The sequence below is a fragment of the Thalia democratica genome, chromosome 7 (assembly GCF_965202585.1).
Source record: "Thalia democratica chromosome 7, ktThaDemo2.hap1.1, whole genome shotgun sequence".
Taxonomy (NCBI): Eukaryota; Metazoa; Chordata; class Thaliacea; order Salpida; family Salpidae; genus Thalia; species Thalia democratica.
This window is the reverse complement of record NC_139171.1, coordinates 5070020-5086250: the sequence shown is the minus strand read 5'-3', so window position 1 is coordinate 5086250 and position 16231 is coordinate 5070020. Positions and strand designations below refer to the sequence as shown.

Sequence of the window (16231 nt, the reverse complement as noted above, 5' to 3'; positions counted from 1 at the left end):
TTACACTTATTAAATTATTTGTTGTTGAAAATTGGTTTAAGTTGATAACAAATCAACTATCTTTTTTTTCAAATTTAACTACAACTTTTTATTACTTAAATAATTAATTGTAGTATACTACCTAATTATTAAAGTAACTTTTTTCTACAACAATGATTATCAAATCTTTGAAGATAATAATATCTTAAATATGCATATATTTGTTGAAAAACCACAACCATATTTGATGTAGTTATTTAGAACAAAACTATTAGTGGATTTTTTAACTATCAGGAAAAAAAAGTTTACATAAGTATGTTGTATTATTTATTTTTTTAATATAAAAACTAAAAACACACTAGAGAACAAATAAAAAATATTTGACCTTTTTAGTTTAAAAACATCTTTTAATGATAAAATAAAATTGAGCTTCTCAAATATAAACATTTTTAAATGTGCTCTTTAATTTTAGTACACAGCAGGCACGTAGCTTGGTACATTTCTGCAATTATGCTAAAACGTATACTTTTATGCAAAAAAAAATACTTTTTTTCAAGTATTCAGCATACAAAAGCCCTGCTTTCTTAGCTTTTAGTATTCATTTATACTTAGTTTAGCACTCCTTAGAGATAATTTTGACATGTATTTACTATTCAGCTCTTTGAGTTTCGTAAAAACTGAACGAATTAAATACATCTAAGTTGTATACATTTAGCCCATTTAGATTTCATTTGTCATAAAGCTGCGTTGCAAAATTGATTTTAATAAAAAAATAATAAAGTCATACAATTTTATATAACTAAAATTTGCATGATTAAATGCTTTTTCTATTGACTACGTTAAATGTTAAATTTTCGAAAAACCCTACAAAAACTACGAAAGTTGTACAGTTACTGTTTTTGAGTAATATTTAATTTTCTTTTACATTTCTTATACTTATTTTCAATGAAAGTTTTACGGGTTTACACAAGTGGCATAACATAGAGAATCATAGGGGATGTGGAGAAACATAAATTGCCTTGTATACAGTTATCACTCTTACTTCAACATTCTATTCATTTTTGAAGTATTAACACAACTGCTATTTTATTTTAAATTCAATAAGATTAGAGGTAGTTAAAATTCCTCTGTTCCCGCTAGAACATTATCACACGTCATTTCAGATGTATTATTTTTTGCAGATTCGTAAACTTTTTAAGCTAGCTACGTCCATGGTACACAGTAGTGGTTATCAAAATATTATTTTTCTAAAAATGTTTTTAAATTAAGCTGCTCACAAAAGACTTTACCTAACAAATTTGGTACAACGGATATAAAGGTTACCGAGTTTTTTGACAAGACATAGTTGCAAAAAAATTAACATATTGTTATAATAAACTACATTTATGCACAATTTCCATACATTAAGCTCTCTGTACATGCCACTTTTTCGTGGGTTTAAATTTAGAGGTAAACAACAAGGATGTAATTTTTCAATTGGGCATTTATATATATGTGAAATGTAACTTAGCGTTTGTGGTTTTTATTTATCGCGAACTGAACCGCTACCAGCGTTATATTTTGAAAATTAACTTTACCAAATTAATATAAAATAAATTATAAGAATTTAGTTTAATTAAACTTTACAAAAAAAACTAACAATCAACTTTTTTGTTATATATTTAATTAATATACTAAACAATATTAGATAACATCAGCTTATCTTGAAAAAATTTAACTAATATATAATATCTTATTTAAAAAACTTTGATTATGAATGTTTTTCAAAGATGATTACAATATATAATGTTATTTAGTAACAACACTACAACTGACTTAGATGTAAAAAACATATTTTTATGAATATTTTTAATGACAATTAAATAGCATTGTTATCGAAATAAGAATACTACGATTTACTTGCTGTAAGCAAAATATAATTATTATGATGGGTGTAACAAGCTTAATAACATATCAACATTTTTTTTTTACCTTAATACAAAAAAACGACTTAACTTCAAGTAAACTTAATAACTTTTAAAAGGTTAATTTAAAAATTTTTCAGCGTTCTTTAATTACAAAACTTTTTTTGGTAGTTTCATTTTAAAATATAAATAAAACACAAAAAAAAATAAAAATATTTGTTATACAGAAAATCAAATGAATATTAATGTTAATTTTGAAATGTTACTTCAATTAAAATTTACTTTGTACCAGAACTGGTTACATGACAATTCAAAATCGGACAACTCAAATTATTAAAAAAATTTCAGAAAGACTATATCTCAAAAATAAATATAAATTTGATAGAAATAAAAACTACATATGTAGATATTATCACTATCTACAAGCAACTTTTTCTTTTTGCAAAATATTAAATATTTTTTAAGATATTTTAAACATATTAAAAATATCTTTGGTTTTTTTTATTTAACTTAGCCATGTCTCAAAAAACGAAAAAATAACTTGTAGATATTAATATGACCTAAATATGTATTTTTATATTTGACAAATATACATTACTTTTTTAGTTGTGGCCCTTTCAATCTTTTTTTTTAAGAATTTTAATTGTCGGAATTTGAACCGTCGTGCACCCACCAAAACTGTATTATAAACTTAAACTTTTAGAAATTTTATACTATACTATATAGTTTAATTTTTTCAAAACCTATAGAAAAAAACACACCGGTTATTCTAAAATTTCAGTACTAGAAACTAATAAACTTACATAATTTACATTATACTTTACATTTAACTAAATGCGAACTAATAAGCAAACATATATGAATTTTTATTGAAAATGTACGAACTTAATTAGCAGAAGTATCTGTTTTGCTACATTTTAACGGTTTAAAATTTTACAAAAAAAGTAGAGTTTATAATAACAAATGTTTTAAAACATGCTTTTCTAAGTAATTCGACACCACCAGATCTGTGAGTTTTTGTACCGACAAAAATGACTCTCTTACTACAATAATTGACCATCCCTTAAAAATGACCGAATTGTAGAATATAAAAGATAGTTTGTTTTATTGAAACTATTTGGATAAAAATGTTTTTTTTTCTTTTATACAATTTAATTGAAGACTATCTAGGAAAGTACTTATTTAATGTGCTCATTTTACGTACTCGAACTAAAGACTTGTTTATATGCCACTAAGTAGCGGTTTAAATATTGACACCTCGGTACAATTAAACAACCAATAACTATATATGTTTTTAAACATTTATTTACATGTAAAATGTAACTAAGTGTTTGTGATTTTCTTATTGTTTGCAAGCTAATCGGCTCAGCGATATTTTAGAAATTTAAATACTATTTTAAAATTTTAGTACTTAAATGTAAAAATTAAACTGTACGAAAACTAAGTTTTACAAATAAAATCAACTATTTTCTTTAGTAGTTTAAATTAATACCAGACTATACTAGGAAAAAATATTACTAATAGGAACGGCTTGTTGAAGAAATACTGATTATGATAACAACTTTTCATGATGAAGTATCATAACGATTTTAACAATGACATACAAACAACAGAACGAGCTTTATTTTTATTTAATTTAAAGCATTACTCACAACACATCAAATCAACTATTTACATAAATATATAAAAATTTCAAACCTAATGAAATAGATTCACTTGAAAATTTCTTTAAGTAACATTTAACAAACCTTAACAATAAAAATCATGGTTTGATGAGTTTTAGTTGTAAGAGAAACAAAGCAAATTTTATTAATACCAATATCAACAACAAGACAAACTTTTTAATTTTTCGACTAGCAGAGTTATGAATATCTAGTAACCACTGTAACTAGATTCTAACAAAAATCAATACTTTTTATACAATAGTATCCTCAAGAATCACATAAGATAACAAAAAAGAGCTTTACTCAAGTAGTAATAGAAATACATATTAACAACAGAACTAACTTTTGTAACACCAAAAAAAAGTTGTCAAGCGATCTTGTAGAATTATTTAAAACTAACAGGTCATACAACAAAACCAACCTTCTCATGTTTTTCACCATTTTCACTACATTCTGTCATATTTGTATTGTGTAGCACCACCAAGTGATCACATTTGTAGAGTTCAGACGACAGCAAGGTGACCCTGTCCAAACAAGTGTACCTTAGAACAATAATTAGTGTACCAATTTTTATTAGAATAAAAGTTTAGAAGAATTCAAGTATACCCGGCTATGATAATAAGTATAAGTAATACAGTTATTACTATAATAATAGTACTCTGCTATTAAGTATATTATTTAAAAGATTTCAAACCTTGTTATCCTACTTGAACGCCTGTTGTCCAACTAAATATGTGATACATTGCATTTCACCATAATCGTTGCATTGCATATACACCTGCTTGATACTTCTAAACCGTTAACTAGTAAGGCGTCCAAATCATCCATTTGTTTGTTTATTTAATTTTAACTGGAAAAAATCAAAAGCATAATAATTTGCATCACTGATAGCTTGCTTAATAATTTTAAATTTACTAAAAAGTATTAGAATACTGGTAATTTAATTTAGTACCTATTTTTGTTCTATATCAATGCAAGTTGTTGAATTAGATCCTTTAAATTTACTAGTTCGCAAATGTTATAAAAATAAAACAAAATATGTGTACAATTACTATTCAACCTTATCATAAAAGGGAGTTAAGCAATTATCAAAGTCGTTTTTACAATTAAAAAAAACTGTTTTAAGTTAAAATATACAGTCATAAAAGTCAACAAAAAAAAAATAATAGCCTAAAACACATTTCATAAAAAAAGTCCTCAAATAAAGTAGCCCCTCAAAAGTCCTCAATAGCCCCTCAAATCTGCACTGTCTTGGTCTTCATCTTCTCCGGCACGTGCTTCATCACGTTGTTCCCGTACTTGTTCTCATTGACGTCATAGTCGAAATCGCTCTTGTGTGACGTCATAAAAGCCTCGGTGCCTATGACGTAGGTCCTGGGCGGGTCGCTCCTCAGCTCCTTTCTCCTCCTCTTCTCCTCGTCCTTCACCCGCCACCTGATCATTTTCTGCTCCGTGCGGCGCTTCGCCTTGACCTTGGACTCCTCCATCTTGGCGGCGAAGAAGCCCTTCTTTTCTCCTGTTTGCTGGGCGGTTGAGGTTTCTGCTTGGTCGGCTAAAATTTGCGCGGGCGGGATTCTTTTCTGTTGTGAAAAGGTTTAACGTTTTTTATTATTTTTGTAATATGCTATAAATACAGATATATTTAAGGTTTTTAAGAACTGATCATTGTGGCTTTCAGATAACTAAATTATTTGGAAAAAAATTAGAGGCTACAAATTAATGACTTAAGAATGTACATAAGAGAACTGAATGGGTATAAATTTCAACGTTAGATAAAAAAATATAAATATAATATAAAATTAAGTCTAAGTTTAGAGTCTAACATTTAAATTTTTAAACAAAAAGTATATAAACTAATAGATTTTCACAAGTTCTCACAAATGCTTAAAATAAAATACTCAACTAACGGGCATGTTTAACACTTCTTGCACTTTCGGGTTGAGCATTAGCACGCACAACCCGGATGTTATCGAGCTGTTGACTATCATGTATATTTGCACCGCTCCGCTCACGCTACCCATCACCAGCGGGAAGAACACCATCGGCGCGAGGGGCACGTATTTCGCCAGACTGTGTGATAAATAAAGTTGTTTAAACTTTTAAGAAAACTAAAATTCGCCAGGCTGTCAAGTTGATATTATGTGGTTCGTCGCTGAAATAGTAAAATAACTTGTCTTGAATCAACTAAACCATACTGGATATGTAACAAGCAGGTTGATTCAACACCTTGTTGGTTATTTGTTAATAAGTTATTTAAAAACAATACGAAATAATGCGAATATAGTTAGCGACTTATCACAAAAATTGCTGTTAACTTCAATTAATTAAAAAGTTTTTTTTTTGATTAGTTATATAACTAAAGGTTATTTAAAATCAGAATTTTTATTAGTTAAATCAATTGTGAAATTTACAAAATAGTTAAATAACAAACTATTATTTTAACTTCTATAAAGCATTTTAAAGTTAACTTTTTGTTGGCATATATATTAATATTACTTACTATTCAGAGCGGCCAGGGCAATCTATATTTCAACAAAAACTCAGCCTGATAAAAATCTAACCTAGAGTACCCAAACTAATTTCAACAATTTCCACCTTTCAGAAGTTTAAAAAACAATGACCCCTTTACTGGTAATATACCCATTTTAATTTTCGTCCCCTTACTAGTTATTCTCCCCAAGGATGCTATATCTAGCCTGAGTTGAAGAGAATAATAATAAAATACAATTAGGAGGCTGAATATAAACAATTTATAAGATCTTGAATGCTTAAAAACAATCAGATTAACTACAAAAAGACTTATTATGTATTGCACATGAAAATACATAACTTTCAAGAAAAAAAAAATTAAATGCAATTAAAACTAGTCTGAGTTTTAAGAAAAACCTAATATTTTTAAAAATTTCAAAATAGTCTGATTTAAATTTTATGAAGTTTTATTATTGTGGTGAAGTAACAGGAACTATTATAATAAGCTAGAATCTATATAAAAAATATAAACTAATATACAATTAACAACTAACTTGGCGTATTGCGGTGGTATAGCACTACCAAACTTCATTCCCATGTATACACCCAACCCCACAACGCCCCCAGTCGTCAATGGCAACACCCGGTAGGGGTCGCACGCGCACAAGGAATCCAACCATAAGAAAGCCGAGTGCTCCAAAGTGGGCATCTCAACGCGAAGAAGCACGAGGTGAAAGTTCCCGCCATCACCACCATCGGGTACACTGGAAGGTAAATAATTAATAAACTGGCAAAAAACAACTAAATTATTGAAATCTAATTTAGAAATTATACAAAATTTACTTAAGATAGAATAGCCGACGGATAAAACTATTTTATTAGATTTCAAAATCTGGAAATATAATTGCTCCGATTGGTAGAAGGCTCAAGTCTTATTTGGTGGTTAAGTTAATATATGAGTGATCATGATTCGACTCAAGCTACAAAAAGACTGATAACTACATATAAAATCTAAATAAGTTGTGTAAAAACCGTGCTAATGTCAATAATATTCTTTAAAAACTAAAATTAGATATAAACTAAAAATATTGATTAGTTAGAAATAAGTAAATAAACTAAATCTACACACTATTTAAATAAAGATAGCATGGCCGATTGGTGCAGTCACAAAATAAAGTCGTTACTATCATAGGGCTGTGGATTGTTATAATAATAAATGGTAGAAAATTACTAAATAATTGACTATCTACATTGAAAATAATAAATAAGTTAAATAAAGATAGTGTTATCAATTAATGCCATCACTACTTATAGCTACACTGGTGGATTAGTAAAAAAAATTGTGTTAATAAAAAAACTAAAACTAAATTAAAAACTAAACAAAAAATAGATAAAGATAGCATGGCCAGCTGATGCAATTATCTTTTAATAATTTCAACAACTGTAAAAATAATTCTTTCGATTAGCAGAAGTTTTTGTTTGTCTTATTCGGTAAAAGAATATTTATATGAGTTATCATGATTCGAACCAAACCACAGGAAGGTTGATGATTACATTTAAAAACTATATAAATTTCTTGAAAGGCAAACAAAAAATAAATAAATAGTACAAAAAAAGTACTTATCAGTTTTTTAGTATTTAAAAACTAATGTTGGCTGCACAGGTGTGAAGTATTATATAAATGTTTACAAATAACTAACTAAAATAGTTTAAATAATTATAATTATGCAGAATTTATTATAAACAATTAAATTTATACAAGTAGTTGTAAGCTTATTTAGACAAAGCTTACTTGATGTGGATAAAAGTGTAAAGAAAAGCAGTGTTTTAAAATGAATTAAAAACTTCTAAAATTTTTTATCATCTCAACTAAAAAAAATTAGAGATAATAACACATAACCTAATTCTAATGATCGAATATATTGCGTTTATTAGGTTATTACAAAACTAAGTCATTAGCATACAATAATTGTCCAATATTTTATTTTCAAACTTCGAGCTACATACCCTTATTTTTTATACACTTGTTTTATTAAAAATTTGCTAAAAAACTAGTAGCCATGATATCTAGCAGAATAACTTGTCATTTATAGTTTGAGTAATTCTTAATTTTATCATAGTTTTAAAAATACCAATCTGTCATAGTCATTTATCTTTTTGATTTATTTATTGCAGATGTGGCTAAAACAAAACATACTGTCCGGTAAAAATGACAGAGTCAAATTTTAAACTATCTTTTTAAATTTATAGATACCAGTATGATGTGTATTAATGCATGATTTTTAAAAGTTTAAAACAAAATTATTAAGAACTTTCTGTAAACTGCAGGGTTTACCATTTTGAAGCAAAAGCCAGCTTGAGTGAAAAAACTAGCTTAAAGTAATTAGAAATTTGATCAAGTTATAATAAAAGCTATACACCAAAAAAAAATTCTGTTAATCAAGATTAAACACTAAAGTTACCGAACTAATAACATAAGAACTTTGAAAAACTTTTTAGAGAAAAAAATAGGTCAACACAATTATCGAAGGTTTAGGACAAGCATCCAAGCCAGCCTGAATAAAATAAATAAGTCGAACAAGTTTGAGTAACCCTGAAACATTCAAAAATTTCAAACTAGCTTGAGTAGCCTTGTAGTGTGGCAACCCATAGAACTTTTTTAGAGTTAAGTTCATTGGTTAGAATTTAAACTAATAAATTTGTTTAATCAAAGTGTTTAAGTAAAACTTTGTTTTTTCATCTAAAAATTTATTACAAACAAAAGTATAACTTAAAATTACCTTTTTTAAATCCTATATATTTGATAAGGCTTTTACTGTTAGTATACTCTTTTGGTCTTTTATTTCACATAGGAACTTAATAATTTACAATATGTACACATTGTCTTAAGTTTTCAGCCAGAGAGTTTTTTAAATTTCACTTAAAGCTTTCATACAAAATTTGATGTTACAGGTGTTTTATTAAAGCAATAATTCCAACTAACTGTGCCAGGGTGCAGTTTTAGTTTCTTTGATGTGGTTGAAGTACACTCTTGCAGTGTGAGCTTTCTCAGCGAAGTTGACATGTTCGCCTCTGACATCGCTTGCTGTAACTCCTGTTGTGTGATAATAATATAATTAATGTATTTAACATTAAGTACATACACACACACATAAACATTTTAAATGTGGCTTGTTTGGTGACTACTTGTTAAGCTAAAATAGTATTAAAACAGTGTATAATTCCTGAACTGTGAATAAATTGTAAACTTAAATACATTATTATTAAAATATTTAGTTTGTATTTACCTTTTATGTTAAAATCTACAACTAAATTAATAGTTATGTCTGATTTTGATTAAAAAGTCACTAGTGTTAATAATACTACTGAAATACCATTAGATTTTAAATTTGCAGACTAGAAAAAGTTTTGAGCTTAAAACTAAAACTTAAATAAGATATATACTTTAAAAATTTACTCATTCTTAAAGTATATCCTAGGTGTAATTTTTTTTTTCTTATTATTACATCACAAAATTATATTTTTATTTTACTTCTTAAAATAACTGTTTAAGTATAATAAGCGATTCAAACTTTTATTCCCCATGCTGTGAATTGAAAAAAAAACAACAGATTTTTTTTTAACATGTGATAACTTTTAAACATGGTTTATTTATAAAATACAGACAAGTTGCGCTTATGCATTATAATGTTAAAAAAAAAAATTTTATACCACAATTAAAACTCACTTTAAAAGCAAAAATAATAAAATTAATAATTAGTTGTAGTACTTTATTTAAAAAATATATATAAATATAAACCAGAATTAAACAATCCAACTTCAAAAAACTTCAAATTAAAAAATCCAACTTTTTCAATTTACGGTTATCAGCCCTAAGTAGGGCTGAAAATATTTTATTATCATTTGAAAAGTTGATTATTTTTATCATCGTGTGCTAACTAACACAGTAAACTGTTTTGGTTAAAATTATTATTTAAACAAAAGATTGCCGAGAAATACAACTTATATAACTATCAAATATAAGTTAGTCTACATTATTTATTCACAGTTGCCAGAGGATTTTTTTTTAATTTTCCAGGTTTTCTGAATTTCTTCCAGGAATTTTAAGAAAAAGTCTTTATGTTTGTTTTTATCAATAAATTAAATTTAAGGTAAAATACTAATTTAAATAGTATAACAACAGTGAAAAGATACTGTAGAACTATTTTAAAAGTGATTTTTTGTTAAAATAATTTAAAAAAAAACATATCTATATGATAGATTTCTGTATATAATTCAGATATCATTACTTTATATGTACAGGTAGTTTAAAATTCAAGTCTTTTCCAGATTTTTGTTGTAAATTCCAGGTTTTTTCAGGTCTTTTCAAAATTTCTCAAATTACAGGCTTTTTTTGCCTAAATTGTAAAATTCCAGGTTTTTTTTTAAGATTTTTCGCTACCCTATTTATCAGAAAAAACATACTAACAAACAACAATTGTTTTACTCAAAAATAATATGCAAAAATTAAAAAAAAAAAAACTGGAAACAAAGTTAATCATAAGTAACAATTGATAACATCATACATAGGCACAAGTATGTTTGTATTCATAACTTAAGTATTGAAAGATGCATATTCAAGACGATTTAAAAAAATAATTAAATTGACCTTTAAAACTAGCACTAATTTTAATACAAATAAATTAGTAATAAACTTCAACAATAACAATTTTATTTAAAAAAATTTAAAAAAAAGATTAAGAAACTACATTTACATTAAATTAAGAACTGAACTCAATTTTATTTAAATACTATATAACATGCATTAAATACAACTTTAAACTAAAAACCAGTTTTACTGAAGTTGTTAGTTATAACTTAGAGCCATAAAACAAGTAAAACTTTTTATTTTTAACAATTTATATAAGATACAGGGGTATTTAAAATCACAACAGATCTTTTTTAATTTTTAAAGCATTACTATCCTGATATTGAATCAAAATATCAAAAACAGCCTAAAATTCTTTAAGAAACTCCAAATAGGCTTACTGTGTGGCAACACTGTACTTTACATTTTGAATTTAAAAGAAATATGTTTAAACTCACACTGGTCTTAGAACCGTGGTTGCTCATCCTTGTTGTGTACTTCCTGCTGTTGACAAATATGGGGAAGGTAACCGCTCTCATGGCAACCGTTGCCAAAGTGATGGTCGCCCACCAGGGCAGTCCAGTTGTGGTGTGAAGTGTCTCAAACAGCCCCTCCACAAAGTTGTAGGGCATCCAGCCATCAGCCAGTCCAAGTTCCACAAAAGGGGGATCTACCACGCTTGATACTTTGTCAGTGATTTCAGCCACTGGTAGTTTGTCTTCAGTTGAACTAAACCTGATCAAGTGAAGTAAGCAAGATGCTGGTTTCTGATTGGATAATAAAGCTTGGTTGCTATTTAGTGTGGCTCTCACCAGCCTGCTGGCTCCGATAAACCTGCTCATAATTTTACGCCCTGTGAAAGTTATAATTTTACTTTATTTTTAAAAATTTATGAATATTTTCAGACAGGATGATTTAGTTTGACATTAAACACCAACGCTTTATAAACAAAGCATAGCATATAAAATAAAAAAAACCACAAATTTTACATACATTTTGGATTTAGTTCTTAGTATTCTGACAAGATTTTGATGCATAGCCATCAAATCTAAAACATAAAAGTTTGTGCTTGTTAACAAGTGTAAGTATGAACACTTTTTTATTTTTTCTATCTTTTCTATTATAAGTTAATGATTTTTAGTTATGCTAATTGTAGTTTTCAACAAGAAATCAGTCTGAACATTAGTACTTAGTCTTCTACTGTCGTTCAACTTTTCTAGTTGTGAAAAAAACTAAACTTACTGCCACAACTATCGTTATTACTTATCCAGTTTTTAAAACAATCCTATTTAAACCAAATTTTTATTAAATAGTCCTCATTAGGATTTTCCAAACTTGACCAAGCTACTTTCAGTAATTTAGGGGCCATTAGTTGCAAATGGGCCAGAGAGGGGAGTGACTAGAAAAGAGGCCACATAGGGGCTATAATGTAAAACTTAAGTAATGAACTGCTGCAACTACTTGCTTTGTTCATTGTTGAATACTGAATATTAAGAGAATATATAGAGCTAGCTGCAGTTACTTGCAGCTAAACAGCAATGACCATATATTGAAGTTAAGCACCCAAATAATCCAATGAGAAACAATGGTTAATTACTAATGAAAGAATTCATGAAAAACATAACAAAATACATTTTTATGTATGTAGTTAGTGTGTTTGTGTGCAGCTGAAAGAATTAACTACTGAAAAAATGTTTAATTAAACAATTAAACTCATAATGGTGAATATTGTATAGATATAAATTTATTATTTTAACTGGTGTTTAATTGTTTAAATATTTGAGCAAGACCTGTTTAATAGGTTATTAAGCCTTTTATATTTTATTGCTCACTAAAAGTTTTTATTCAATTTTTAGTGATTGGTTTAAGTCTTTCAAAACAGTTTCAAAAAGCTACCAGTTCTTTAAGTGTTTTATAACTTACTAAACTAAAACTTGGTTTATTTTCAAGTTGCAACTTTTTAAAGTAAATTATGAAAATTTTAAAAGTAAATTGTATTTTTAAAATATAGAGCTTGTATTGTTTTTTGGTTCTTTATATAATAGATACATTGCTGAAACTGTCTTGTCTAATTATATCAAGTAGTCTAGAATATCTTTTAGTATTAATAGATAAAATTCACTGACAAGTTATAAGTAGCCTAAAAAGATTTTACATTTATTATTTTCAACTTAAGTAATATAAATAAAAAGCAGCCTGCAGAGGGTCCTAAGCATAAATGTGCTAGAAAGTCACCCATATGCAAGAAAAGTATGAACAAAAAGGTTAGGTTGACAATCTTCCCACAGACAGTCAACAAGACCCAACTGAGACTTTGGATGTTGGCCCACCTACATCCATAGCTCACACTAACACAAAATATTCTGGAATTTATGTTAACTTGTATAAGTCTTATTAACTGGGTATAAGCAGAGCTGAATTATTCTTGATTAATGTTATTTTTTGAATATCAAGTATAATAGTGTAGTTTTATCTTTAGTAATATTAAACTGGTATGCACTATTTTTTTTAATAAATTTTAAGTGCTATATCTACTTAAGGAGATAAAATCTCTTCAAAAAAATGGGAAAACATCATATAGTTTTTTTTTTTTGTTTGGCTATCATATGTGAGCTTTAATAAGTTCTTGTATATTTTTTTAAGTGTTTATTATGATTATTTTTTAGCTGGCCATAGGGGGGTTAGCCATGTTTTTTTACAAGTTGATCTTATTTTATAGAATTTTTTCTAAGCTTTAAGATACTTTTTATGGTTTTAAAAAATTCGAATTATTATTTGAGATGTGACCAGTCAAAGTTGGGCCGCATAATAGGTTCCCTATGGGAAGGGAAAACTAAAACAGCAAAAAAAGACTATGTTGTTTAAAATCTATCTCCTCCTACATTTTTCAAGCAATCTTCTTAAAATTTTTACAGTCTAATCTTTATACAATAACAAAAAAACTTAACTTGTGAATTCAAATAATGTTAAGTAAAAATAAAAAAAAAAGTCTTTATCATATTTGTCATATTTATTTTATTTTACTAAATTATCAAAATTCATAAGTAACATTTTTTTTCTTATAATGTAAAGAACATTTCCTGAAATTTGACAAAGATTGCTTGAAAAATGAAGGAGATAGATTTTTAAATGATTTTTGAAATTTCCAAGAAAATTGACTCCAAAAAATTTGCGGTCCATACATTTGTATCGGAAACTTTTTACAAAAAATGAAATATCTCTGAAATAAAATGATATTTTTGAATTCTATAAAAACTGGCTTATAGTTTGTAACTAAGGGTTTTATATAAAAGCCAAAGTTAATTTTTGTAAAATTTTTTTAACCCCCCCCCTGGCCTTAAGGCAATAGGTGTGTATATCACTTTTTAAAACTTTAGCCTTATTTTTAGCAAAATAAACTAAGCTACCAGTTGTTTTTTACCATTTACAAAAATCGAAAGTACTTTTGAGATATAAGCCGTCAAAGTTAGAGAGTCCAAAAGGTTTTGCATGGGAGGTTTCAATCAAATAAGCAGAAACAGACAGTTCAATAAAAAATCAATTTCCTTCTTCAGTTTTTGAGAAATTGTTTTAAAACTTTTTTACAGTATTTTTAAATAAATCTAAACAGTTTTTAGAAAACACATTTCTTTTTTTTTTTAATTTTTAAAAAACATAAATCAAAAATAGATTTTTTGTCATTTTTTTTTAACTGCTTGCTGCAACTTGTTTATAGTATCTAAAACAGCATTTTCTAAAAATTAAAAGTTAATTACTTTAAAAATGAAGGAGGAGATAAGTTTCAATGATCATTCAAAAGTTTTAAAAATATTAGCCATATTTCCAAACAGTTGTATCTGATACTTTTTATCTAAGTGTGAAACAATTACTATTTGAGATTTTAAGACTGTATTAAGTTATAATTGACAGAAAAGCTAAGTAAATATTGGTAAAGTTTAAATATTAACCTACAACTTACAAGAACACATACTAAACTTTTATAGTCATTATTTAAAAATACATTGTTCCACACAAATATTTTCCAATTAAATCAAATGATCATACTTTATAAAAGCATTTAAACTTTTTTTTAATTTGTCAACTACTAAATGTTCAACTCAGATAGTTTTCAATGTTGTCATTAGGACCAGACATGTTAAAAAGCTCTGCTTTGTTTACTCGAGCGTGAAATTACTAACTTAAAGCAAACCAAAGTTTATACGCTTCATTGCTGAATTACCATAGTAACTATTAGCATTTTACCAACTCTGATTAGGACCCCTACACTACCAAAACAGATATTTAGTTTAATTAAATGCAAAATATGTTTTTAAGTAAAATAAATGGTAGCCTATAAAAATAACTAGTTTAAATTAGCTAGCATAATTAATAATTCTACAAATAATGTCTTGTTCATTTGTTGCTTTACGTCAGGATTTCCCAAACTTTTTTTTTTCAAATGGCCCTCTTAAAAGAAATTAAAATACCATTGCTACCTCCAACAACACTACTCAAAAAACTATCATTTAAAACACCTTATCCTTTTTTTTTTCTTTTCATTTGTAACTCAAGAATATCTGGTGTAAGTTTCAAAATTACTACTAAACCCACATAAGACTTTATTTTTGCTCTTCATCTGCAACTCAAGAATGTCTAATATAAGTTTAAAATACCCCCCCCCCCCAACTTATTAAAATCGCCTCCACTTTGGGAAACTCTGCTTTACAAAGTTAAGTTTCTAAAAGAGTAATTCTAAGCAAAGCACAGTGTGGATAAGTAAATCAAAGCAGTGTGTACAAAAATTGTTTCAACAAGGCAATGCATAATACTTTTAGGGGATTTTTATATTGTTTTAAATTTATATGTTTACAGTAATATAGTCGTTGCAGAAAACAGAACAACAATAATATATGACTAATTCTTTTGTAGATAGTATTTAAATTTCATGCAAAATTTTATCGTTTACTTCTATATATTTAAAAAAAAAATTAAAATAAAAAATACTATTATTATTATATTGTTTATTGTGCATTGTTGGACACAGGCATCAAAACCTGAACCACTTAAACAGGACACACAAAAAGAGAAAAAGAAAATAAACTTATTTTCGAAACTTTAAGATAAATTATATATATAAACATAATTCAAATGAAAACACAAGGTAAACACAATATGATATACAAATGAACTAAATTAAAAATTCAATTCAAAAAATTCAAACTATTATATATTACTAAGTACACACAATAAAGAAGTTTATCTAAATCATCGCTTATAAAACAAAATTCATAATTACAAAATAAATAAGTAAACTTATAGTTTTTAGGGGGGAGGCGTAGGGAAACGAATAATTTTTTTTTTGTTTATAGTGGAAAATTATAGAATTTTACTAGTATTTATTGTATTTAAATCAAATTTTTTTAGCTTTAAACGAAATTGTTCTACCCTCTCACAAGATACTATATCCTGTTCCACATAGCTTTTGCTCTGTGAAAAAATGCGCCTTGCCACTGACTATTTTTAAAATCATGTTTACATTTTATTTTCAAATTATTTCCTCTTAGTTGATATTTATTTTGGGAAAAATTAAAAAACTGGTTAAAAAAGCT

At 26.9% G+C, this 16231-nt stretch overlaps 2 protein-coding genes across 2 annotated transcripts in view; both read right to left on the bottom strand.

Annotated features, from left to right (window-relative positions):
* Window positions 1-4407: 4407 nt before the first annotated feature.
* LOC145840916 (uncharacterized) lies at window positions 4408-6745 on the bottom strand. Its single transcript, XM_082948274.1, has 3 exons — window positions 6571-6745; window positions 5455-5617; window positions 4408-5127 (listed from the first exon to the last, which is right to left on the bottom strand). Exons 1-3 carry the CDS (start codon window positions 6723-6725, stop codon window positions 4783-4785), a joined length of 663 nt encoding a protein of 220 aa, XP_082804400.1. The 5' UTR covers window positions 6726-6745; the 3' UTR covers window positions 4408-4782.
* Window positions 6746-8511: 1766 nt separating this feature from the next.
* LOC145840730 (uncharacterized) overlaps window positions 8512-16231 on the bottom strand; it is a 28263-nt gene continuing 20543 nt past the window's right edge. Inside the window, exons 10-12 of the mRNA XM_082948057.1 lie at window positions 11102-11496; window positions 9000-9110; window positions 8512-8571 (exon numbers count right to left, since the gene is read on the bottom strand). Coding sequence (XP_082804183.1) covers window positions 8512-8571; window positions 9000-9110; window positions 11102-11496 — 566 coding nt within the window. The remainder of the gene's footprint in view (window positions 8572-8999; window positions 9111-11101; window positions 11497-16231) is intronic.